This window comes from Malaclemys terrapin, chromosome 2, assembly GCF_027887155.1.
Source record: "Malaclemys terrapin pileata isolate rMalTer1 chromosome 2, rMalTer1.hap1, whole genome shotgun sequence".
NCBI lineage: Eukaryota > Metazoa > Chordata > Testudines > Emydidae > Malaclemys > Malaclemys terrapin.
The window spans coordinates 284,939,532-284,965,807 of record NC_071506.1 but is presented as its reverse complement, the minus strand read 5'-3'; the positions used below and the strand labels follow the sequence as shown (position 1 = coordinate 284,965,807).

Here is a 26,276-nt window from a genome sequence, read left to right as displayed (position 1 = left end):
GCGCCTTTTTTTTTGGTGGTGTTCCGCTCCGGCCTCCCTGTAGGGGGCAGTGGCGTGGAGGAAGGGAGCACCCTGCAGCAAGCCCGGCAGGGCAGCCCGCGTCCTTCCCTCCCAGCCGACCAGAGCAGTGCGGAGCCTCCTGGCAGGCGGCAGCACCACATGGCAGCGCCCCGCTGAAGCCCTGGCCACCCCCCTTCTCTCTCTCCCCTCCCTCCCCCTTCCCCCGCTAGCCGGGGCACATCTGCAGCGCAGAGAGTCCCCCTGCACCAGTGCTCCGGCCGCGCCACTGGTTTGTTTTTTTGCTTTGCCATTCTGGCCGCCGCGGTTTTTTTTTGTTTTTGTTTTTTGCTTGGGGCAGCCAAAAAGCCAGAGCCGGCCCTGATTACGATTAAGTCTCACAACCCTGCTTTCAAGCAGCCGAGTTTTACTCTGTCTGCAGCTGGGGACAGTGGAGCACAAAGAGATTAAGTGGCTGGCTGGGGTCACACACACAAATACTGGGGTGTCCTGACCCCATGGCAACGCTTTAGATACAAGTCCCTCTTTCCTTCCTTGGGGAGAAAAAAATGGAGTCCAAAATGTCCAGGCTGGACTGACCCTCATTGTAAAGACCTGACAGCAAAGGGCCCAGGGGCTCTGGCAGATAGCCTGTGGAAGGAGTTCCCGCAGTGAGGTCCCTGCTCAGAAAAGACCCAACCACCCTCAGCCCCTCTCAGAGGGAAAGTCAGGCCAGACAGCACGTACCACCCAAGTTTAACGGTCTTAGAAGGACCGAGGGGAACAGTCCCTGGATTCGTATAGCGGTTAGCAGGGGTGGTTACAGTAGCACCTCTCCCAGCCAGGTCATGCACAGCAACTCCCTGGAGCATCAGAGCGGTAGACCTCAGGGGAAGCTCCCCTGGGCCCTGTTTACTGAGGGACTCAGACCTACGACCTGCATTTTCCCTGCGTCTTTAGCTGGTCAGAGTCCTGGTTCATTTAGGAGAGGGGCACTTCGCCCACAACTTTGTGCTTTTTGTCCCACGCCCCAGTACCTGGTAGAACCATATTGATCAAAAATAAATCTCCGAATCTTCCGTCCCCTACTCGGCCCCCTAGACACACCGTCCCCAAAAGTACAGTGACTATTTGTGCTGCCACCAATGCGGTGTGGGGGGGGAGGTTGAGTTAAGGTGACAAATGAGAGTCGACCCAGCTGAGCGCTAAAGGAACGCAGATCTTTTCTGGCACTGGATAAAAATGCAGGCGGGGGGCAGAGAAACAGAGAACACGAATCAGCAAAAGGGATTCCAGGAAGCAGCAGCAGGTGTTTCCATGTTACTCACATGCTGTTGCGTTAATGCCAAACCTCCTCCAGAACAGACAAGACGCTAGACCCAGCAAAGCTCTGATTCAGAACCTCCCCCCCATGGGGAGAGCAGGCAGCTGAGGGTTACTCTACGATCCCCCCCTTTCATTTCGGAACGGTGTCAGCACATTCTGACAGAACAGGGATACCGCCCAAAGCGTCCAAGCCACCCCAGCTCAACGGATTCTCTCCCGTTCCACCGCTAACTTAGGGTTACCATACGTCCTCTTTTTCCCCGGACACGTCCAGCTTTGCGGCAGTCAAACCCCCGTCCGAGGGGAATTGCCAAAAAGCCGAACATGTCCAGGAAAATGGCGGCTCTGCTCCTCCCTGACTCTTTGGCTCTGTTTAAGAGCCGGGCTGCCCGAGCGCTACCGGCTTCGGGCAACCCCCGTGCCTCCAGACCCTGCGCTCCCAGCCGGGCACTTCCCCTCCCGGGCTCCGGCGGCGCAGGGTCCGGAGGCATAGGGGCTGCCCAAAGCCCGAGCGCTACCGGCTTCATGGTTTGCCAGGCAGCCTCCAGACCCTGCGCCCCCGGCTGGGCGCTTCCCCTCCCGGGCTCCAGCTGCACTGGGGAAGCGCCGGCCGGGGGCGCAGGGTGTGGGGGCTGCCCGGCAAACCCTGAAGCCGGTAGCGCTGGGGCAGCCCTTTCCCTGTGGCTGGGAGTGGGAGGGAGGAGGGGGTGGAGTTAGGGCGGGGAAGGGGTGGAGTTGGGCAGGGCTAGGGGTGGGGAAATGGGCGGGTCCAGGGCCAGTGGAGGGTCCTCTTTTTTTTATTTATTAGATATGGTAACCCTAGCTAACTTCCTTAGGGGACAACGAGCTGCATCCAAGCTCAAAAGCACTTTGCACTCAAGTGCTAGATAACCCTACCAACCCCCCTCCCGTCACCAGGACAGTACCTGATCTTCCCAAGCCCCCACGGGAGCCAGCGTCAGAACTCAGGAGCGCACGGCTCCTAGGCTGTCGTTCACAACATACCTGCCTCTGTGACTACATTTTGTGAGCTCTGTTCACTCTGAAGCTATGTCTACTCTCTGAGCGAGGGGCACGAGGCTCCTGCTTGTGCATGCACACTCACACTTGTGCTCGCACCAAGCTAGCACAAGTATCACTAGCAGTTTGGCGGCAGCAGCATGGGTAGCGGAGGCACGGCTGAGCCGTGCAGAACACGGACCCGCTGCTTTCAGGCACATTTGTACTCGGCCCAGCTCAGTTGTGTCTCCACTGCTGCCACAGCCACACTGCTAGTGATACTTGTGCTTGCTCACTGAGCGCTAGTGTACGTGTGCGCACGCCGGGGCCGCTGGCTGAAGTGGGATTTGAGAGGTGCATAGGCCATCTGCATGGGTTGAATTTCCCCTGCAACGCGCTCACCGTTAGACCTGCTGGACAAAATTCAGCCACAACTCCTGTTGAGGGCAGTCTATTTATTGGCCCTCTCCCGCACATTCCAGGCATGCACAGATCCCATGGAGGTCAGGGATCCTCCAATGCCTGCTCTCTCCTCTGCCCACCTCCCCTGCTGGTGGTCAGAGCTGACCTCTCACTTGGGTTTCTTTTCCAGCAGATGCCCAAGATGCTGGGCGCCGAGCCCCTCCCGGGCGGTGCTGCATGCTCTCCCTGGCATCGGTGGGCGGGCAGAATGCTCAGGGCCATGAGGAGCCCAGCCCCACATCTCTAGATGGCTCTGTCTCACGTGGCTAATGCCCGCCTCCCCGCTTTATCCCATGAGCTCAGTGTCACAAGTGTGGCTCTTGTAACAGGCCCGCAGGACTGCGGGAACCTGCTTCACGAGGCTCTCTCTGCACCTGCTGGGGCAAGGAGCTTTCTTCAGCCCATCTGGGGTTACTGGGTGTGTTCCTACTTGACCCTCTAGGGTGCTCCATGATGGGCACTATGAAAGAAACAAAACCCATCTGTACCCCCGGTCGGGTCTTTTCTCTAGATAAACTTTGGTACGTTTCTAATAGAACTGCCTTGAAACAAAGCACATGGGATGTCCTGCACCCAAGGCTGGACGACTGGTTGGCCTGTCTGTAACACCCCAGCCAACTTGTTTCTTTAAGTAGCAAAATACACGCAAACACTGGCAACGCTTCATCTCCTGTTTATAGTATGAGACCAAGGGCCAAACAAATCACTGGTGTATTGCCACTGAAGTCAGGAGATTTACATCAGGGATGCCTTTGGCCTATAGATTTGAGGAGGACTCATTCTCAGGACATTTCTGAAACGTGCAGGGCGATTACTGGGAGCGTTGTCAAACGGCAAATCCACTCACGTCCTGCCTCTGGGCACCGCTTTGAAGGACAACCTGATCCTCTGCTGGGGTAAACTGGGATAACGCCTTTGAGGTCACTGTTGCTACACCAGTTCACACCAGTGGAGGATCTGGCCTTAACTGGGCATCCCTTCTAACAGTAGGTGGGTTGGGTTTGGTTTTCATTTCCAGCTGTTGTACTCCAGTCCTGGTTTCTCCCGTCACTGGTCTGCTGCGGATGGCAACTTGATTTTACAGCTGAACGCGCGAGACATATTAAGCCACCTCAAGCACTCCTCCCCTTTGCCATGGCAGCACCGCTCCCCCAGGCTTTGCTCCATCTTCTTTCAAAAGGTCCCAGCTTTGGGGCTTCCACAGCTTCCTCTGGGAGACCGTGTCACAGACAAGTAGGTCTCCCTTTTGGAGACGGTTATTCAGCCTACATTTACCATTACTCCGTTTCCACCTGTTATTTCTAGTGATTCCCCCTTCACCACGCTAGACCTTTTCTCTCCTTCCTTTGGTTATTAGTCTGCTCAGTGATCCCCAGTCATATACCTGATTGGTCCCTTGATTTGGCCTCTCTCCTGTGTGGGCTCCCTTGTGCTAAACTGTTCATTGCTTGTTTCTGAAGGTCACTCTCTGACAGCCTTCCCTGGCTGACCACAAGTTCATACACCTGAAAGAGTTCCTTCCACTCCTAAGTCCATAAGGCAACCCACTTTGCTGAGGAGTTTTTCCCCAGATATGTTTCTGCATCTCCCCATATTTAAAAGGGGTAGATGATTACCCTGGATTTCTTGTGGCTTGTTAGCTCACAACCGGGAGCATCTCCAATATCTTTTGTTGATCTTCACTCACCCAAGAGATTTTCCTGGATTCAGTTCCTAATGCTTGAGATGTTCATCTGCCATCTCCTTCCGGATAGGCTATTACCCCAGTGCCTCATTGCCAGGAAAAGGAAAGTCGTCGACACTGACTACCCAGAATGGGAGCTCCCCACTCAGCTCCTCCGTGTACAGGTGGGTTTCCAGGGGACATTGCAGACATTAACCCTGGGGGAAGACAGGTGCGTATCCCTCACCCACATGTGCTCTGTCCCCGTGGTGGGTTCGCTGATGCGTGCGGAGATGATGCTTCTGAATGAAGCCCTTTTCGCACTGGGTGCGCCAGCAAGGTCTCTCTCCCGTGTGAGTCTTAAAGTGGCGTTTCAAGTTCTCGGCCTTCTGGAAGCTCTTCCCGCACTTGCTGCAGGTGTAGAGCCAGACTCCTGTGTGCTTGTGTTGATGCATCTTGAGGAGCTTGAGGGTCCTGATGGCGTCTCCACAAAGGGTGCAGTCTTAGGGCTTCTCGCCAGCGTGCGTCCTCTCGTGCGTCACCAGAGTCTGCTTGTGCCGAAAGCTCTTGCCACAGTCGCAGCAGATGAAGAGACTCTCCCCGGTGTGAGTTTGGTGGTGAACTTTCAGCACCCGGTGTGTCCGGAAGCTCTTCCCGCATTCGCTGCACAGGTAGGGCCGCTCGCCCGTGTGGATTCTCCGGTGGATCTTCAGGCACTCGGCGGTGCTGAAGCTCTTCCCACATTCGCTGCACAGGTAGGGCCGTTCGCCCGTGTGGGTTCTCTGGTGCGTCACCAGGTGCTGCTTCTGGATGAAGCTTTTCCCGCACTCGGTGCAGAGGAATGGGCGCTCCCCTGTGTGCATGTGCAAATGGCGCTTCAGGTTCTCGCTCTTCCGGAAGCCCCTCCCACACTCGCTGCAGGTGTGCTCGGAGGGCTTCTGCGCAGCGTGACTTTGCCGATGCCGTCGGAGCTGCTTGTGCACCGCGAAGCCTTCTCCGCAGTCGTTACACGTGTAGGGGCTCCCCCCGGCGTGAGTTCTCGCGTGCCTCAGGAGCGATTGCCTGTGGCTGAAGCTCTTCCCGCAAGCCTCGCACACGTGGAGCCTCTTTCCCGTGTGGATTTGCTGATGAAAGCGGAGATCCTTGCGTGTCCGGAAGCTCTTCCCGCACTCGCTGCACAGGTAGGGCCGCTCGCCCGTGTGGGTTCTCTGGTGCTTCACCAGGTGCTGCTTCTGGGTGAAGCTTTTCTTGCATGCCGGGCACGCAAAGGGTCGCTCCCCTGTGTGGATCCGATTGTGCCGCTTCAGGTGCTCGCTCTTCCGGAAGTTTTTCCCACACTCGTCGCACGTATGGGGCCGCTCCCCCATGTGGATCTGCTGGTGCAGTTTGAGATGCACGGGCATGCAAAAGTTTTTCCCGCAGCCAGGGCTTCTGTACGGTTTCTCTCCAGCGTGGATTCTCTGGTGGATCCTAAGGGTTTGCTTACAGCTGAAACTTCTCCCACAGTCGTTACGCACATGCAGCTCCTCCCCAGCGTGAGTTCGCTGGTGAACGTGAAGAACCCCGTGCGTCTGGAAGCTTTCCCCACCCTCTCTGCCATGCAATGCCCTCTCCCCCAGGTGGGCGCTCTGGTGTGTTTTAAAGCGGGCAGACGTGCTGAAGCTCCTCCCGCACTGGGGGCAGTTATACGGTGCCACCCCTGAATGGGTTCTCTGATGTGTTACCAGATGGTGCTTTTGGCGAAAGCTCTTTCCACACTCTGGGCAGGGGTAGGGTCTCTCCCCGGTGTGCGTCCGGAAGTGGCATTTCAGATTCCCACGCTTCTGGAAGCTTTTCCCACATTCGCTACATTTGTGAGGTTTCTCATCTGGGCTGAGCTGCTGTGGATTTGTGGTTTCAACGTGGTTTCCTTTCAGGTGGGCTTTTCTCCTCCCCACGGCAAGGCTGCCCTGACCAGTGCGGTTTACTCCCTGGATAGAAAAAAGCAAATTATATTCCTTTTCAGAGTCTCTGAATGGTGTCTCGACGTGTCCCAAGTTCTCAGCATTTTCCTTATCATCCTCATCCTCCTTAATTAGGAGCCTGAAATCAGCTGCTGGAATTAAAAAGAAAAACAACATTCTGGGCATCCACATGTGTTGGTTGCAAAGACCAAATCTGTTACCAACTAACCCTTGCTTCCAAGACATCTCAGCCCTTGTCACGCAGGTCTGCGACAGCAAGTGTGAGCTAGCCTAATTATGGGTCTGATTCTGCCACTCTTGCATTAAGCACTCCCATTGAAATCAGTGGGACTAGCTTTGGAGTAAGGGGAGATACGGGTGACAAAAATCAGGCTGTATGTTAGAACAGTTTTCCAAAAAGTGTGTGGTATTGAATTAAGTTGTAAGGTCAATGTAGCTGAGGGACTTGCCGGAGGGAGTCCTGTTCAGATAACAGGTTTCACAGCATGGACCCCTCAGAGAGTTTTCCTGGATACTCTGATATCAACCCATTCTGCGTTTGCTCTAAAATTCCTTGAGTCCTCTACTCCAGCTCCACACGCCATTGGATCTCATCCTCTAGTTAATCGCCCCGAAACAAAAATTCATTCTTTTCACTAGACAGTAAACTCTCCCATGGGTCCCTGGGATTGACAACGGCCTGGATCACTTTCCCAATACAGCCCAACACAAACACTCATCTCTGATTGCTGCTCTTGTCTCAGATGGTAGCAATTTGCTCACGGTTTCTATGGCAGGGAAGCTAGTAAAGTTCTTACTCACTTTCAGGTAATTCTATTTCTTCCAGATCCTGATGCTCCCAGAGCAATGGCTCTTCCTCCGGATTGTTCAGCAACACAAGAGTGGGTCTGGGAACTGGATACCCTGTTCACAAAGACAGGATTACACAACAGTCTGCAAGGTTCTCCTTCCACCCTGTGCTCGACTTCCCCATTCCCACTCCCTGGAGCAAGCTCTCGACAGCGCCAGCAATCCACACCCGCATCTGAGCAGCATCACTCGTAGTGGGGCCAGGACTCGGCACGTCAATGTTCATTTGCAAAAACTCTGCAGCTTTTTATGTCCCGGGAAAGCTGGGGGCTCGGATATTCGCCTCCGTCTCTGATCCCACCCAGGAACGTCAAAGCTCCTCCAACACGCAGTCAAACAATGAGAACCGATCTTTACCTAGTGAAATCAGATTATCATAATTCTCCCTCATCACCTCCCAGTACAGCGCCTTCTGCCAGTCTGTCAATTTCTCCCACTCCTCAAGGGTGAAATAGACAGCGACGTCCTCAAATGTCACTGGCACCTGAAATCCAGAGGGACATACACTCAGCACCTACTGCTGACGCCCTGAGACTCAGCCAGGCAGAGGGAGGTGTTTCTCTGCTGTACAGAGTGTTTATATTCTGCTGTGGATGTTTCATACACACAGTCTCATGTTTGGACACGTGTGAACTCCCAGGAATAGGAACTGCGTTTGGTACAGAGTCAGTGCTCACTAATTTATCCAGTGGTATCTGAGCACCTCAACAAGGAGATAAAAAGCCCCAAAGGAGCTTAGAAATTGTAGTCTGAACTTTACTACTGCCGCTACATGGCTTCCTCATTGCCCCGTCTCTACACACACAGGCCTGTCTGTCCTCCACTCTTCCTGGACATCTGGAACTCTTCGTTTCACACAATACATTGGCCAATCACTCGCTACAGGCCCCTTCTGACCAATCAGAACCTCCAGAGCAACGTCTGGTCAGAGACACAGGAGCTTGCATGAGAGAAAAGTAAAGTCCTGATTGGTTAGGGGCACTTTACTATCCAGAGGTTTTGTCTTTTGAGTATATAGTTCTGCACCCCGCCTTTCTGTGCCCCAATCAGTGTGTTATTCCTTCCAGTGTATTGAATCCATCCCCTCTATAAGTTGCACCTATGGAATCTCCACACCTAATAGGAGATTACGGCTTCTCGCAAACACCCTGGTCTCTCTCCCAGAGGGCTGATCCAAACCCTACTGAAGTCAATGCAAGTCTTTCTAGGACTCCAGTGGGCTTTCAATGCAGCCTGAGACTTTTGCATCTTTTCCACGCTCTTCACAGCACTGAATGCGAATCTTTTTTTGGAACATGTTGGGCTGATACGGACGTTTGTTTTTGTCTTTTAACGGTTAGATGAGGGAGGCCCACCGTTTACAGCACCAACTTCCCTGCATTTTAGAGCACGAGCAGCTGCTGCAGGCTATAAAGTGCTGTAGCCCCGTTGCACAGTTGCCAATTTTCACGTGGTAAATAAACACCCCGACTTTCACAATACGCCAGAAATCAAGCGAATCCCTTTTCAAAACAAGGCCCAAACCAGCCAATCCCTGAGAACCCCAACACTCTATGTGACTAGATCCCCCCGGCGTGCAGCCTGGGGCTGTGGTGGGCCTGCTGTGCACCCCTGACTCTCTCCCCCCTTGCCCCTGCAGCCTTGCCCTTGCTTGCCCCCCCTTGCCCTGCTTGCTGGGAGCCAATCAAAAAAAGCAGCAGCAACAAGCTACAAGCCAAACAAGCTCCAAGCCAAAAACTAGCCAACAAGAAACTCACAAGCCAATTAAGCCAAAAACAAGCCCAAATTTCTGCGTTTTCTCCACGGGTTTGGCATGTCTGCCCTGTTGGTGCCAGGAGATTAGAGAGACAAGGTGGGGGAGGTCAGATCTTTAACTGGACCAGCTTCTGTTGGGGAGAGAGACAAGCTGCTCCAACAAGAGAGATTCCCTCACCCACCTTGTCTCTCTGCCCAGCCAACAGATTGGGAAGGGCAGAACGATTGAGCGTTACACCTGCAGGGGGCCAAGGGACACGCTGCATGTAACAAGCACCCTAGTCGGGCTGTTTGCTCCAATCTGGGGCCCCGATCCTGTGTTGGGCAAGGGGGCCTGGCTGGAGCCCAGTCCTGGTGTCAGGGCTTATCCCCCTGGATTGCAGGATCCCGGCAGCGTGGGGCATTCAGAGCTTGGGGGAGTGGGGCCAGGGGAACCCACCCCCTGCCCTGCCGCGGGGGGGGGGGGGGGCTCTGCCTGGCACCAGCTGATGGTAGCCCTGGGAATCGCCCCAGTTCACAGCCCCCCGAGGGAGAGGCGGGGGGCAGCAGCGGGGCAGGTGTTCCCGGCAGCAGGGGAAGCTGCTCCCCGCAGCCCCAGAGGAGGCCGCCAGGGCCCTGCAAACCCCGCCCCTGACTCCCGGTGAAGCGGGGTGGGGGGTCCCCGCGGGCGGCCCAGCCCCTTTGCCCGGGACGCTCCCTCGCCCTGCTGGGATCCACCCCCAGGGCCCGCAGCATCCCCCGGCTCCTACCCGAACAGGGGCCCCGCCAGCCATCGCCCGGGCGCCGCTGCAGCCAAGCGGGGACCCCGCCGAGCCCCGCTCCCGACCCCTGCTCATGGGAGCCGCGGGCTCCCCGCACGCTCCCGCTTCGCCTGGGCAGCGCCTCCTGCGGGGCTCGCTGACCCCCGCTCCAGCGCCACGTGTGTGTAATTACCGGAGACCCCGCCCCCACCGGCGCCACAGGTGTGAATGGGCAGGAGCTTCAGGCCCCCCGATGGGGCGGGGTTCGAGGCCAGGGGTCGGGCTGGCCAGTTGTAAGGAGCCATGAACAGAAGTTGGTTCTGGGGCCAAAAACCAGCCACCCTAAAGCATGTTGGGGGCCGGGGGCTGGTTCCTCCCATTAGCTACTTGCCCCAGCCCGGGGGTGACTGGTGGAGAAGAATGAGAGGGGATTTGATAGCAGCCTTCAACTACCTGAAGGGGGGTTCCAAAGAGGATGGAGCTCGGCTGTTCTCAGTGGTGGCAGATGACAGAACAAGGAGCAATGGTCTCAAGTTGCAGTGGGGGAGGTTTAGGTTGGATATCAGGAAAAACTATTTCACTAGGAGGGTGGTGAAGCACTGGAATGGGTTACCTAGGGAGGTGGGGGAATCTCCATCCTTAGAGGTTTTTAAGGCCCGGCTTGACAAAGCCCTGGCTGGGATGATTTAGTTGGGGATTGGTCCTGCTTTGAGCAGGGGGTTGGACTAGATACCTCCTGAGGTCCCTTCCAACCCTGATATTCTATGATTCTATGATCAGTACTTTCTTTCCAGCAGAGGTGGTTTGGGGGTTGGTCAGAGGAGACAGTTTTCCTTGTGTAAGGTGATGATGCAAATCAGGAAGGGCGAAGAGCTTTTTCAGCCCTGGACTTTGTTAACATGGCACAGGGCTGATGGGCCTCCAAGCCAAACTCCGATACGTGTATAACAGCATGCGGCGCAGCTCTCTATATTCTGCCCAGCTCCCAGTGTAGTCACTCTGGATTTATAGCAGTGTAAAAGCAAGAGGAAAATTTCACCGAGTCTCTGGAATGATTGATCAGTTCTCACTTCTTCAGCCTGCAACCCACGGTAAGAAAACACCACTACAACCGCTTCATGAAATAACGGTGACCCAAGGGCCTCTTTGCAGAGGGCCCAGGGGTACATAAGGGTTGCAAGGATCCCCCGGGTCTGATACGTATGCAGTAGCCGGCCCCTGAATGTCATGTAGGGTCTCCAATGAACGTGTGTCACACTGGTTATCATAATCATTGCAAGATGCAGGTATGGAAAATATGTTGAGTTCTGCTTTATGCTAAAAACTCTGTTTTCTAGATCGGTGAGTTAAGGCAAGTCACTGACAGGTGATCCACAAACTCCTGTCAGGCAGGGGGTAATTGATGCTCATCTCATTCGGGCTGGTCGCTGTGATTAATCTCTGAGCAAAAGTATTGCCAAGCTTAAAATGAACAAAGGTCTTGTCAGTGTTCTGCCTCAAACTTCCGCTTGGCAGAGGCAAAGGGGGCACGCTTGGCAGAGGCGAAAAGGGCACACTTGGCAGAAGTCAGCTAAGACTTGTGATCCAAACGCGCTGCAACCAGATAACACATTCTAACTCCTATAAAAGGAGATAAGCTGGGCCCCGGGGCACAGCTTGTCTAACTCACAATTAAAACAATTGGCTACAAGAAAATACATAAGTATAAATTATACGGTCAAAGCGACACAAGGAAATAAGTAAGCATAAATTATACACCCAAGGCAACAACGCTAACCACAATAAAGATTTGTCTGAGCCTAATTGGTCGATCTGTTTTAAGACATGGCGGACAGATCAGATAAAAAGTATAAAAGCATGGGAATGTGTGTGTGTTTCGGACATAAGGGAAACCTGACCCACACCCCCTGAACCGAAGGGACGTGCACTTTGCGACCGTCTGTACCTGGCCATGCAGAAAACGGCTGACTGAAGGGTAACGTATTCTCGGGTGAATGCAGGGTAAGGTTATGGAGTGAAGAAGTCTGGTTGCTTGGGCAGAACTGATCTCAAGTTGTATCGATACTATAGTGTTAAAATAGTAGTAAGTAGCTAATGAATAATATTTTACATGTACTTGTGCTTGTCTTCAGTATAACTTGCCATTTATATTAGTCCTTATTCAGTGCTGGTCTTTAATCTTGTTTTTCTTATTTTGTCTGTGTTGCTTTTATAGTCATTTAAAACCTTTTTTGAGGCAATCAGTAGTTTTAATTTTTCTTATAGGGGCACTACTCAACCTCATTACATCTGTGTTGGGTGGTGGGAAAGTAGTGATCACCAAGGGCACAATTAGGGTCCTGACGCATGCCTCCCTCTTCCTTTATTTCTGCAGTCATGTGCAAATTAAGTACTGTACAATTCACAATGGACGGCCATTTACCATATGAGCAAAATGCTAGTCATTAGATTGTGGAGGTTGCAGGACAAAACAAGAACACCCGGGGTTATCCTGTTACAGTATATCTGGGGTGTAGATGAACCCCCAGTTCTCCTTCAATCTGTGTGAACAGACCACCAGCGGGCTTGATCTTATGGGAAGGGGTTGAAAAGGCTGGGGAAAGGACAGGGGGTCAGCTAGCTTGCAGGAGCCAGGGGCGTGCCTTGAGAGTTCTGTTTAGGTGCTAGCGAGCATGTTATGATTTTGTTTCATACGTAACGGTTTGTTTCCAACATTCTTTCTGTCCCTCGCTTGACTCTCAGTTCTCTGATGTTAAACGTATCCCTGTTGTCGCTATACATCTACCGGAGCCGTGTGATGCAGAGCGGGGACCCTGAGCGGGCGTGTTCTGTTCCTTTGGGGCAGTGAATCCGAGAGCTCTGCGTTCAGTGGTATTAGGAGAACAAGTGATAATGTAGGATTCAGGCCTGTATTTTCACCTGAGATAGAATTTTGGGCCTTGTTTGCCTGTTTGATTCTTGATTCACTTATATTCTTACTAATATGTGTGAACAAAGGACAAAGACGCTGTGTGTGTTGCTTCTGCCTGGCCAGATGGGTTTGTTAGTATAACGGGAACAGATAAGAGCAGTTGAAGTATAGAACAGATGATAACAGTCAAAGTGTTATTGGGCATGGTGGGAGTGTAATATACGAGTGCACACTTGAAGACTGCCTATCCCTATCTCAAGGCAAGGTCAAGCAACCAGTCGGGAGGGACAAGGGAGATTGGGGGGAAAGGTATAAAACACTGAAAGGCCAAAGAAATGCCTGTCCCTGACAGTACACAACCTCACTCCTTGCCCCTCCCATGGAGTACAAAAGAGGTGGAACAAAGACCCCAGACTCATGACCCCCCCCAAATGGGACACGACCATAACTTGTAAGGGGTGGGACCAAAGGTGTGCATTGCAGGTATAATTATGCCTGCTAAAAGGGAATGGGAATGCAGGCAAAGCTCTGCGGCGTCGGAGCCGGGCAGGGGGACGCGGGGTGAAGGCTCCGCGGCGTCGGAGCCGGGCAGGGGGACGCGGGGTGAAGGCTCCCCGGCATCTGAGCCGGGCAGGGGGACGCGGGGTGAAGGCTCTGCGGCGTCGGAGCTGGGACCAGGACCCTGGGAAACAAGGCTGTGTGGTGTCAGAATCATGGACATGCTTGTTTGAACCTAACCCCAATAAAGATCGCATTGCCTGCACATTGGACTTCTGGTCTTCTGCTTTCTGTCTGCGTGACAAGAACCGGGGAAGGGGGGTGAAAAGAAAGACCTCGAACAAGTGGATCAGGGCTGAACACTCCAGAGGGATGTTCCAAGGACTTGGCCATTGGCAGATGCCTATCACTAACCTGTACAGAGAGAGCGAGGGCGGCAGAGGCCTGGAAGGCTGGTGGTTTCAGGGAGCTAATCCACAGCAGGTCCAGACAAGACATCCTCCCACTAAGGACAGGTGGTGGGGGGGTCGTGGGAAGCGTCACAAGCTGCCATTAGTGAGCAGGCAACACAGGGACTGGGTGCCTTGGCCCTGCACCACAGAACAGAAGACCTGCCTTCATCCATCCTCTGCCAGCCTGGGCTAGGAGCTGTTGGGACAGAGTGTTCCACATGGAGCGGAGGCTGGAGGAGACGCACAAGTGAAGGACAGAGTCTCTGAGCTATAAGTTAAATGGCCCTTAGATGGACTATGGCATATAGAGGTGTCAAAACTGGTGTAACTCATCGAGGAAACAAGAGGGGAGAGTGGCCTTGAAACGACACTCCCTTCGACTCTCTCCCACCCACTCTAGGGCTGTGTAAGTAGGTCCTGTGGAGTCTGTATTGGACTCCCTTCCGCTGGGGGATTTAGGAAACCATTAGTGGGATTTGTTGAGGCAGTATGTCAGTTCTGCCACAGCTGAATGCATAGGCGCCGGCTTCCTCTCTACCTGGTGGGGTGCTCGCCTGCCCCAGGCCCTGCCCCCACTCCACCTCTTCCCCCAAGCTGTCACCCCACCCCTTCCCACCTTTGCTCCGCCCCCAGCCCCACCCCTTCTCCGCCTCTTTCTGCCCCCTCCCCTGAGCACGCTCTGTCCCCGCTCCTCCCCTTCCCTCCCAGCACCTCCTGCACACCACGGAACAGCTGATCCGCGGCGGGCGGAGGGCGCTGGGAGGGAGGGGGAGAAGTTGATCAGCGGGGCTGCGGGCAGGGGGCAGGCACTGGGAGGGGAGCTTGGCGGCTGGTGGGTGCTAAGCACCCACGGAGTCGGCGCCTATGGCTGAATGGATTGGGGGTGTAATGAATCCGTGCCTGAGAAGCGCAGTGGCCGTGCCCTCGCGTTAATTAGATCTGCAGAAAGAGCTCTGTTTGTAATACACTATTTTTATTGCTCCAAACACCCTGCACACAGTCCATGAGATTACACAGGATTCACAGGTATTGCTGGTAGGGATGTAACTATCGTTTAAGGAAGTACCCGTTTAAACTATTAAAATGATATTGTTAACCATTTAATCGTTCACCAGTTCACAATCTACCCCTGGCGTGGGGGGACCCGCCCTGCCGTCTCTCCTCGGAGGTGGAGTGCAGTGGGCTGGGGGACGGTTTGCATGTGCATGGCTGGGCGCTGCCACCTCTCCCTCTCCCGGTTTCTAGGCACTGCTGAGTGCGGCTAGTTCGGCAAGTTACTGCCGGGAGAGCAGTGGTGCCAGGGCAGATCCAAGTGTTCCAGCAGATCCAGTGGTTCCCGGGCAGACCCACTACTGCAGCCAGCTGCAAGAGAAGCAGAGCTGGGGGGCTGCTGGGCTGCCCCCAGCGGTGCCCTCTCTGCCGGGCACAGGCGGATCCAGCAGCACCCCGAGCTGTGAAAGCGCCGCAAGCTCCCACGCCCCCTGGGTATTGCTGTGACATTTTTGATGTGAACGTTAGCTATTACCATGTCACAACATTATTTTACCAATCTGTTTCAAACGTTAGCTGGAATCTGTTAACGGTAAGACTAATACTGATCGGTTAACGTTTTACATCCCTAACTGCTGTGCGGTTCTACCCCATGCGACAACAATGCAATAAAGCCCTTGCTCACACTAGAGAGAGACATGGGTTTCTGCCATTGCTACTCACACCTGCGAACGATTATTGTGTGTTCCGAGTGAAGTCTGCAGCCCACGCCCAATGCCGCCGCTGCTGCCAGCCGTTCTTGGGCCTTCCAAGCTCCCACAGACGAGGAGGTGCACGGACAGGAAAATCAAGCCCTAGCCTGGCTCAGAGAAGCATCAGGCACACAAACTTCAGACTGGATTTTTTTAAAAAGTGTCTGAATGTTTGTGTGTGTCAGCAGGGTGCTGGAGAAAGGGGACAGCCCAGGAGACAGGCTTCCTCTATCCCCAGAGCATGTACATAGACAGCGTGGTGCAAGCAACCCAAACCGTGCTCTTGATCTGGGGAAGTCCAGTTCTAGCAGGCAGGACCGGTAATTCTGCACAACTCATTCAAACCTCAGCCTCTCTGCTGGGAATGCCAGGAAAGGGTCAATTTAGCTCTCCATGTACCCTTCCTGTCTACTGGTAAAATGGCTGCGACCCAGCGTATTCATTTCTCAGGGGCCACTTTCCATCACTATCAACCCCAGCGAGGTTTAAACCTAGCAGCAGAAAGCTCACCCTCTCATTAGGAATTGCTCTTCAGTGCTCCTCGACCTTTTTAAAAATTGCCTGGAGATCCTGCGAAGCCTGGTGACTCCATCAGCGCTAACACCTCAGCACATGTTGTGTCATCTCACCTCTACCAGAAGACAGCTGAAGCACTGAGCCACCCTAGAGGTTCCTGGAGACTTTCCCAAGTGACAGATCTGCGTGTGCGCACACACGTTTTCACAGTCCTCTCCACTGACTTTAACAACAAAGATGGCCACTACTTTGACTCCTTTTAGTTCTCCAGAGCTAGACCAGCTAAGGGGGAGAGAGCTGGATTCTAAACCTTCTTGGACATCAGCGGGAATCATTGTGGGGATTTTCTATGGCCCGTGTTATCCAGGAGGTCAGACTAGATGGTTGCAATGGTCCCTTCTAGCCTTGGAATCTAGGAATCATCAACAGAATTGTTTAAAGTTCAAGTCATTTTCACAGGGGCAAAACTTAAACACACACAGCCAGCAGACGTGTTGAGCAAGAACGTGCTATTCTTACTCTTCAGAGTAAAACCACCCTTTCAATAGTTCCATTCAAGTCCTATGTGCTGATGTACGGTGGTTTCATTAAGGGTGAACTGAACAATGAGCTTTAAAGTGTCCATCACATCAGATGGGTGGGGGAATATTTCTTACACTCTTTGGATGCTGTTCCTGACTTGGGTGCACAATATGTTTTCATTTGTCTGGGCAAGTTTTCCCCACGTGCAATGAAATGTCAGATTTTTGTTCTTTCTGTGCAACTTGTGGCCGAGCGGATTAAGCCTCCTGGCTTGTTTTATTGTAGCGCACAACAGGAAAAGTGAACTTTGGAACCATGATCACCGAGACCGGCGTTTTTCTTGCATGAGTGACCTGGTGACGCTGAAGATCACGAATGGCTTGAAAACGTCTCCCGCACTCTCTGCACAGGCACAGTGGCTTGGTTATGTGGGTCTCCTGGTGCCTGAGCAGCTGTTGCTTCTGAATGAAGCACTTCTCACACTTGGTGCATTTAAACTGCTTCTCCCCGGTGTGGACTCTCAGGCGCATTGCCAGGTCTCGCTTTTGAGCAAAGCATTTCCCATATTCAGCACACACACGGGTCCTCTCTGCACGTGGGAGCTGGTGACAGTCCGGATCTGCATGCTTTGCGAAGTGCTTCTCACGTTGGCTCCTTTTCTTCTTGTCCCGCTCCGAGGGATTTGGGATTGTAGCGGACGTCTTGTGGCTCAGGCTGGACAGAGCTAACCTCGTGGGCAGCCTCTTGTTCTGCTTGGAGACACTGCTCTCACTTGGGCAGTCTTCTTCCTCGCCGGACACCTGCAAGGTCTGCTCCCTACAGTCCCCGGGTAATATCCTGACTTGTCCCAGGCTTACATCATACCCTTCGTCATGCCTCTCCACCTTGAGCCGGACCCCCAGAGCATCTGCAGGATTAGAATCAATGGTCAGCGACAAAGAACCTTGACATGACAATAGATTTGGTTTCACGGGGGGATTCCAAGACACGGAGCCTTTCAGAAACTTCGTATGGGCCTGCCAGGGGGACAGCTCGGGACTCACAAATCCACTTGGCAAGAGGAACTCTGCAATGTGTAGCATCAGGCTCCTAGACCAGAACACAAGGGCTCTTCTCAGGCTTTGTCTACGCTCGGTAGTTTTGTCGGTAAAACTTTTGTCGGTCAGGGGTGTGGGGGGGAAAAACACTCCCCCGATGGACATAAGTGTCACCAACAAAAGTGCCGGTGTGGACAACGCTTAGTTGGTGGGAGACACTCTCCTGCTGCTCGTTGGCGGTGGTTTAATGATGCCGGTGGGAGAGCTCCCGCCCGCTGGCACAGAGCAGCTACACGGAGACCTTACAGCGGCGCAGCTGCAGCGGTACAACTGTGTTGCTGTAAGGTCCTAGTGTAGACTTGGCCTAAGATGGACAAAATTGGCTCCACAAACCCACCGGCATGTCTTGGCAGGTAATTTGCTATCCAGACACTGTGCTCTAGACCTGAATTGTAAAAAAATCCCCCACCACCATCTACACCAAGATGTGAATTCAACAGTGAAATGAATACAACTGCCCCCTCCCACCCCCCGAGGTTTTGGGCCTGGATCTGACCCACATCACTTTCCCTGCTAAGTGCAGGTACAGCAAAAGCCATTTCATCCGGAACAACAGACCGGCAGAATTTTGTTTTTGGCAGAGGGAGAGAACTGATTACATTTCTGATCGCCCTGACTCCAACCATTACTGGGGGTTGCAAGGTTGGTCATTCCAATGCAGCTGAACCCCCTTCCTTATTAGTGGCTGGAGGATTATACCTGCACAAAATGGCTCTGAGTTGCCCAAAATACAGGGCAGGAATTCTATATTAACAGAGATCACTGTAGACACCTTATTTTCTGAGCCGTGTTGAGCAAAGGAAGGGAATCTCTATCCGGCCAGACACCACAGAACCCACCGTAAACTTCCCGTTGATAAAGGGAGACAAGAAGGAAAACTGGTATAATCAGAGAGGGGCTGTGTTGATGTAGGCATGCCCAGACCAACCCAGGCAGGCATTAAATCTACTGCATATCCAATCACCTTCTTGATATTTCACCTAAGGGCGGGATAGTGTGTGGTCTCTGTTGAAAGCTCAGAACTAGCTGACCTTCATGGAGAATACGAGAGGTTAGTACAGGAAATATTTTAAGAGCAATGGAAAATGTGTTGGAGACACAGCATGTCACCTGAGGCGGGGCAGGGCTCAGAACTAACTCAATCAAGAGTGCGAACACGACCCAGCCCAGCGTCTGACCACCTGCAGGCCTGAGCACTGACAAAGACAAAAGGATCCCAAGAGACGACTCCGACTAGGGGGCCCTGAGGGCTGGGCTGAGCTGAAGTTAATGTGATGGCCCGATTATGAAAACAGATAAAAAGTCTGGGACTGTATAAGAGCTGAAGAAAGGGCACACGATGTTATCCATCCAGAGGTGCTGTTCCCCCATGGAAAGGGATCCCCGCTCTCTGGGCTGGACAAGTGCTGGCTGGACGGACTGACCGACCATTGGGTGAGAAATACCTTATTAACAAGTGCCTTTCCAGTCTAATAACTACAGGCTCTAGTTTGCGTTTTATGTCTTTTACCTGTATCCTTATGTTTCCAAATCCTTTCACTTGCTTTCATTTGAATCTTTTACTGAAGCTTTGCTACATAAACTTCCATTTGGTTTTACCGTAGACACATCTAAGTGCCTTGTGCCAAAGAGAACCTGAGAGCACTGCTTCCGGGAAGGCAACAGATCAGCGCACGTTGTGGGTGTCCTGAAGACAGGGGACGAGGCACTGTCACTGCTAACCTGCAGTGGGAAAGAGCAGGGCTTGCGATAGCCTGCTGTGGAATTTGTGTAGCTTCGGGAGAGTTTCCCCTGGTGGGCGCAGACAAGACTCCCTCATGCCGTTAGCAGGTAATAGCGATTCACCCCACGCACCTAGGTTGGCCCTGAAAAGTGTCACACGTGGACTCTGGTGCCAAGAATAAAACACATTCGCTATTTTCTGCAGCGATACAACCCCCCTCCCATCTGACGCTGAGCACTCTTCTCTGGCGAGAAAGGTGGTAATAGCGCCAAGCACTTGAGCAGCACTTAGCCGGTGCAATTCAGCAGGGTGCAAAGGGCCAGCCCTGCAGGGGCAATGCCTGATCCTGCATTCCTGATGTGCCCGAGTCACCCGCACTTCACTGCATCCACAGCTTGTGGGATTGCCACAGCTCCAACAGCTTCAATTTACGCTCCCTCAGCTCCCCCCCCATGCCAGGAGCAGATCTGCCCCTGGGTGTTTCGAATGCACCAGGAACGCAGGCGCAGGCCTAGTGACTATGCAAATGTTGCCACTCACACGCAGGTGATTCTTTTCCTTTCAGATCCAGCTGATCCGAGAGGCCCGGTTCATCCTCTGGGTCAATCTGCGATAAAACGGCAGGACTCCCAGACTGATACCCTGTGAACACAGACAAAGGGATTACAGAGCCATCTGCAGGAGCTGAGGATGATCAGACCCCGAAATGTCAGTTGCAAAGAAATATTACTATTAAACCAGACCAAAGCTGTAAATCCTATTTCTGTCCGTTTGTGCTCCGGGATTCCATCGTGCCCCATTCCACGTGGATGGATGGAAGGAAGCGAGATTGCTCCACTTTTGTTTAGAGTGGGCGTAGCTGGGCTCCATCAGGAATCCACGGGTCGGGAGATTAGCCCTGAATCAAAAGCCCTTAAAAAAAACCCTCCAAAGATCCCACAGTTCCATGCCAGAAACCGAACACTGATCTTTACCCAGTGAGATCAGACTGGCATAATTCTCCTTCATCACCTCTCGATACAGCTCCTTCTGCCACTCCGATAAAACCTCCCACTCCTCCCGGGAGAAAGAGATGGTGACATCTTCAAAGGTCAGTTGCACCTGAAATCACAAGCAGTTACTCAACCCTGTCTGCGTCCATCGCCTGCCAGCTCTGACAAGACTGCCGGGTTTTCCTTCCTGAGTTTCCGAGGACACCTCCTACCCTAATCTCTTCAGGGAAGGGCCAGTCATTTACGGTGTGTGTGTACAGCACCTCACACAACGGGGCCTGATCCTGACTGGTGCTAAAGTAACATACAGCCAGAGCCTTCCTAGAAGTAGGGAATCTGATAACTGGCAGTCACTGGAGCTAGACTCCGTGCCATCCTGGGGGTAGAGGTGATGGTTCTTTGCATGGCACCTCCTCCGGGAGGAACTGCAGGCTGAGCGTAAGAAGAGCAGGGCAGGAGCCCATGTACAGGAGGGGCTCCACAGCTCTTAGCACTCCAGGGATACAGAGACTTTGGATACGGTTCTCTGTATTTTTATGGCACCTTCCATCTGAGGAACCCAGAGCATCTGGTCATTCTCACAGCCCTCCTGTCAAGTAGGAAAAGAGAGTTATCCCCATTCTACAAGCAGGGAAACCAAGGCAGAGAGAGGTTAAGGGACTTGTCCAAGATCACATGTGGCAGAGCCGGGTCAAAAACCAATAGTACCCGAATGGGGTCATTTCAATTCTCTGAGTCGGAAAACTTGGACAGCCCTGAAATCACTGCACAAGCTGTGCCTCGTTCCCGTACCAAACATCCGAACCAAACCACCTTGGTTTGCCCACAGTGGGGGAGGTCACCGTCCATTTCTGTTTCCGTGGCCCGGGCTGCTACAGGCTGGTTCAACTCCTCTTTCATCATGTCTCATGTGAGCCGGATTCTCAGTTACACCAAGGCCTCTTTGTACCACTCTGGCAGCACGGAGGTGCCTGAACGTGGATGGAGACCGCCCCTGATTCTATCCCCTCGCCAGCCAGTGTAGGTGTAAGAGCTCTAGGCCTGCCCTGCTCCCAGTTCAGGGGCAGATCATAGAATCATAGAATATCAGGGTTGGAAGGGACCTCAGGAGGTATCTAGTCCAACCCCCTGTTCAAAGCAGGAACAATCCCCAACTAAATCATCCCAGCCAGGGCTTTGTCAAGCTGGGCCTTAAAAACCTCCAAGGAAGGAGATTCCACCACCTCCCTAGGGAACCCATTCCAGTGCTTCACCACCCTCCTAGTGAAATAGTGTTTCCTAATATCCAACTTAGACCTCCCCCACTGCAACTTGAGACCATTGCTCCCTGTTCTGTCATCTGCCACCACTGAGAACAGCCGAGCTCCATCCTCTTTGGAACCCCCCCTCAGGTAGTTGAAGGCAGCTATCAAATCCCCCCTCATTCTTCTCCTCTGCAGACTAAACAATCCCAGTTCCCGCAGCCTCTCCTCCTCAGATCAGAGGCACGGGCCAGTACACAACACTCTGGCAGTTCCTCCAGGCTCATAGGCAAGTTCTCAAAGCAGCACAGGCTGTGTTTACTGAGCAGGGGAGCAAGAGAACTACAGGGCCTGTCTGCATCCAGCTCTCTCTGTAAGGAATCCCCTTTACGCGCAGTACAAGCGAGGCCTGTCTCCTCCCCCATGAGCCATGGCACCTTTCACCAACACAGAACTTCTAATTCCTCTGCCGAGTCTTCTGCGGGATAGATGGGCAGCAGGGGGTTGTGTTCGCAGCTTAGGATATGTCTGCAGTGCAAGTAGACGCCTACAGCCGGCCCATGCCAGCTTGCCGGGTTACCCTTAGGAAGCAAGAGACCCCAGCTCAGCACTCCCCCAACCCCCAGCAATTCCCATACTGGCTCCGGCAAGGATGAAGGTAACTGTGTGCATGGAAATGAAGTGCGTTCGCACCCTGCAAAGGAAGAGCAAAGTGCACACTTCACACCGCAGTAGGAGCACCACCTCTCCCTCCCAACCCCCGGGTGGTCTCATCAGTGCCCCCCCCCCGCCCCAGTCACCAGTGGGGAAAACAGAAGCAGTGCACAAAGAGGTGAAGTACTCAACAGGGCCCAGAGACAAGGTTGGGGCGGGGGATTCCTGACTCCCAGGACTGTGCTCAGACCGCTAGGCCATGCTGCCTGTCCCATTCCTTCTGTTTAAAACACCTCCAAGAATGGAGGAGCTGTTCCACCCCTAGCAGTTCCTCCAGGCTGCTTCTGGGGCAAGGCAAGACCTCCGGCAGGGTTATGCCGGTGCTTAAAGACCCCGGCCAGCTCTGGGGCCCCGGTGCAGGGCAGAGCCCTGGGGCGGGCACAGAGGGAGCCGAGCCAGGCAGAGGGTGAGAGCGGACAGCCGCCTTTTGGGTTTGATGAGGTCTGAAGCTGGGGGATTTCCCCCACGGCAGGCGCCCCTGCCAAAGCGCATCTCCACCGCGGAGCCACCCCCCGGGCTGGGGAGCCCCGCGGCCAGCTCCCCCGGGGCGGGGCGCTCAGCCGTGCTCACACCACGGGGCTGCAAGGCCGGGGCTGCGGCCACCCCCCAGGGTGCGGGCTGCAGGGGGGCTCGGGGGCTGCCCCGAGCCATCGCGTGCCAGGGCCCCCCCGCAGCCCCAGCCCGCTAGCCAGGGCCCCGGCGCGTTCCAGCCCCTACCTGGGCCGCAGCCATGGCCAGTGGGCTCCGCCCGGAGCGCAGCGGAGGGGCCCGCGGGCGGGCGGCCCGGTCCCAGCGGATGGCAGCGGCAGCCGCTTGGCCCACGCTGCCTCCTCCCTCCCCCTGGTTCCGGCTCGAAATGGCTGCGGCTCCCGCGGCGGAGCAGCGCCCCCAGCGCCCGTGCCCTGCCCGGCTCTCGCCCCGGCGCCGGCTGCTGCTCCGAGGGTCCCCGCTGCTCTGCTTGGCGGGGCCGCCTGGGAGTCCGGATTCAATCCCAGCGCTGCCGCGGAACCCGCTGCCTCAGTTTCCCCTTCTTTAAAATCGGGATAGCAGCGTCCCTGGCACGCTGGAGCGTCGTTAAGCGAGGGGGAGTTAGGTGAGATCATGTTAGGGAAACCTCTAGTTCGCAGGGTCCTTAATGCTTCCGAGGGGGGGGTGCAGGTGCATGTCACTGGGGGTGTTTAAGAACAGGTTGGACAAACCCCCGTCGGGGTTGGGCTGGGTTTACTCAGTCCTGCCTCATCGCAGGGGGGCTGGACGTGGTGACCCCCCCCCATCCCTTCCAGCCCCCCTTTCTAGGGTTCTGCGATTCTACAGCTTGTGCCCTTCGAGAACGCTGAGCTCAGCAAACCGCAAATGTCTGAAAACCAGGACATGCTGTGTTAAGCGCCAACATAACCTTAACTCTGCCCTCTTTGAGCGCTGCCCATAACGCGCACCCTCCCACTCTGCCTTTCCCCTGTAACGGACAGGGCACTGCCTGCATTTGCTCTATGCTCGGACAGTGACTCTGCTTCCCCCACAGAATGGCACATTTGGGCGATTTAACGACCCCGTCGCACCCTTTTACAGCCCTGTCACACCTGCACACGGGATACCACCTAGCCCTGGACCTTCCCCTCCGCATCGCTGAATCCACAGACTGCTCTCCTGTCCCGCCTCACTCCTGGCAATGACCCAATTTCGGGGCTCCGCGACAACCTCCGCAGTTCTGGGTTGAAATGGCGTAGACTGGAAGTTCCTCTCGGTCCACACGCACCTGGTTCTTTGATAACACCCATGGGGCAGGATTTCAAACCCAGCTCTCCTCACATCACAGAGCTCCTCCACAGTGTTCTTCCCCCATGTCTGTGAACGCCTGCAGTCTGGCCACCTCCAGGAGCACCTATTGAGTTCTGGGAGGAGCCTGTGTCTGCCCACACCTGAAGGCCCCTCCCCCAGCCGAAGGGGAGGAGCTACCAAACCCAGTACTCAAGTGAGGTTGGGGGATAATGACAAATAGGGTCAGGAATGAGGGTCATAGGTCCAAAATCAGAGATCCAGAGGGGGCACCGAGCAGAGAACCCCAGACAGTGCCCACTGCTCCTCGAAGGTGTCTAGGGAGCCAGCGGACACGGCCCAGAGGAGCTCTGCTCAGACGCGTGATTGAAGGGAGGAACAGAAGTGGGCCCCACAGACCCACAGCACCTCCCCATCCAGCATCCTCCTCCTGGTGGAATCGATGGCCTCCTTGGCCATCACCAGGAGGAGGTTGGTGAGGAGGTCTCGTGACTTCATGGGGCCACGGACAGGGTGTGCGTAAATCAGGAGGTGTGGGGAAAAGTGCAGCCGGAACCGAAGCAGAAGATTCTGGAGGAGAAGGAAACGGGGTTGCAAACTGGCGCACTCAAGGTAGATGTGCACCAGGGTCTCCCTCATGCCGCAAAAGGGGCAAGTGTCAGGGAACCCTGCCAGGTACACGCCCTTGCTCACGGCTCCATGAAGGATCCGCCAACTAATATCCCCCGCGGGCCATGGGATCAGGGCAGAATACAGACTGGCCCACCAGGCACCTCCAGGAGCAGCTGAGCCCGTGACAGTGATGGTGTGAATGAGCGGGCGGGGAGAAGAGGGTGAGAGCTGGGCAGGGCTGAGAAAGAGGGACTAGATCGAAGGATGAGGGAAGAGAGAAGAGGAAGGAGCAGAGGGAAAAGAGGATAAAAAAGCCGAGAAAGTAAAAGAACAGAAGGTTTCAAAGAGGAAAAGAGAAGGCAGGATTTGGAGCCCGGAGGCCCCTATTCGAAGAAAGGCCACAAGAAGATTGAGGAGGCTGGAGAGATCAACATATGAGTTAAATCCTCCTGCCTTGGCTGAGAGACATTTGAGAGGGGGACATAAGTCTACCAATATCTGATGAGGGTAAACGCCAAAGAGGCACAAGAAATCATTACCGGCGAGGGAAACGTTTCTTTAGTGTGTGATCGATTCCCCCACTCCCGACCCCCCACTCACACCCCGCCGAGCGGCCTCTATCGCAGTGCAGTACTTCTCAATTACCAGCGTGCAGTGACGGGCACACCGCATCCCACTGCTGCTGTGTACTCAGAAATACACTAGTCACTGTGGTGTGCGAAACACCCTCCGTGGCAACGCGACTGGGCATATACGGCATAGACCCATGGAGAACAGCACCATCTACTGCTTTCCCCAACACTTCCCTAGACCGTCGAATTTCAGGCCAATCTCCGGCGTGGATGTGCAAAGCCTGCCCAGGCAAATACAGCATTTCACAATCAAGATGTTAAGAAGCTGCCATAGAAATTGCTCTGACACTCAGCTACAAGGCCCCTAAATAGCAGATAAAGGCTGCCTCTGCAGCTCAGATTAACTTGCAGTCCATTCAAACAGGGTAACCAAGGTTCATCACACACGCACTGACAGCACGGAACTCTCTGTTCAGACTCGCCGAGATTTTAAGTCATTGTAAGCCATCGTGATTCCTACTTAGGGACTAGGGCCCAGAAGAAATTAGGAGCCTGAATATCTTTGTGGATCTGGGCCTATATTTTTTCTGCTCGTCTCTAATCTTGGGTCTATGACTGCTTGGGAGCCCAAATTGAGACATCTGTCATCAGCGGCGACTGAAAATTTGCGGCTGTATAAATCTGCGATCAAAAGCTTCCCTCCTGCAGCGCACCTCTGTCAGGAGCACACTTTGTTCCACGCTGCGCACCCAGCACCGCACCCAGCTGTGTCACCTCTGCCGCTCTCCCACACAGGAGACCATGGCTTGCGATTCAGCTCATTGCTCATCAGATACAGGAGGTGGCAGCTAAGGACTACAAAAAATGTTCAGATCTCTCCCATGTCAGACTGCCAAAACCCCACCTCGACTTCCTGCTGCTTAGTTAGGCCCTGCTCCAGCAAAGCACTTCAGCATGTGCAATGGGACTATTCGTATGCTTAAAATTAAGCACGGGCTTAAGTGCTTTTCTGGCTCAGAGCCAGAGTACGTGTCCTTGCAAAACACAGGTGTAGGCTGGAATTTGCCGGTTCACCGATGAGTGAGGGACAGTGTAAAACTGGTTTGCAGGCCACTGCTTGGGAGATTTGATTGCTGTTTGCTGGTTTATATGG

At 54.1% G+C, this 26,276-nt stretch overlaps 2 protein-coding genes across 2 annotated transcripts; both read right to left on the bottom strand.

The window, feature by feature from the left end:
* Positions 1 to 3,441: 3,441 nt before the first annotated feature.
* Positions 3,442 to 9,865, bottom strand: LOC128830943 (oocyte zinc finger protein XlCOF6-like). Its single transcript, XM_054016904.1, has 4 exons — positions 9,765 to 9,865; positions 7,618 to 7,744; positions 7,213 to 7,314; positions 3,442 to 6,542 (listed from the first exon to the last, which is right to left on the bottom strand). The coding sequence occupies exons 1-4, from the start codon at positions 9,849 to 9,851 to the stop codon at positions 4,951 to 4,953; spliced, it is 1,908 nt and encodes a 635-aa protein (XP_053872879.1). The 5' UTR covers positions 9,852 to 9,865; the 3' UTR covers positions 3,442 to 4,950.
* A 4,703-nt stretch (positions 9,866 to 14,568) lies between these two features.
* LOC128831353 (zinc finger protein 282-like) lies at positions 14,569 to 24,437 on the bottom strand. The gene is made up of 5 exons (XM_054017664.1): positions 24,339 to 24,437; positions 22,881 to 23,117; positions 20,191 to 20,317; positions 19,757 to 19,858; positions 14,569 to 17,303 (listed from the first exon to the last, which is right to left on the bottom strand). Exons 1-5 carry the CDS (start codon positions 24,435 to 24,437, stop codon positions 16,654 to 16,656), a joined length of 1,215 nt encoding a protein of 404 aa, XP_053873639.1. The 3' UTR covers positions 14,569 to 16,653.
* Between the last annotated feature and the right edge of the window lie 1,839 nt (positions 24,438 to 26,276).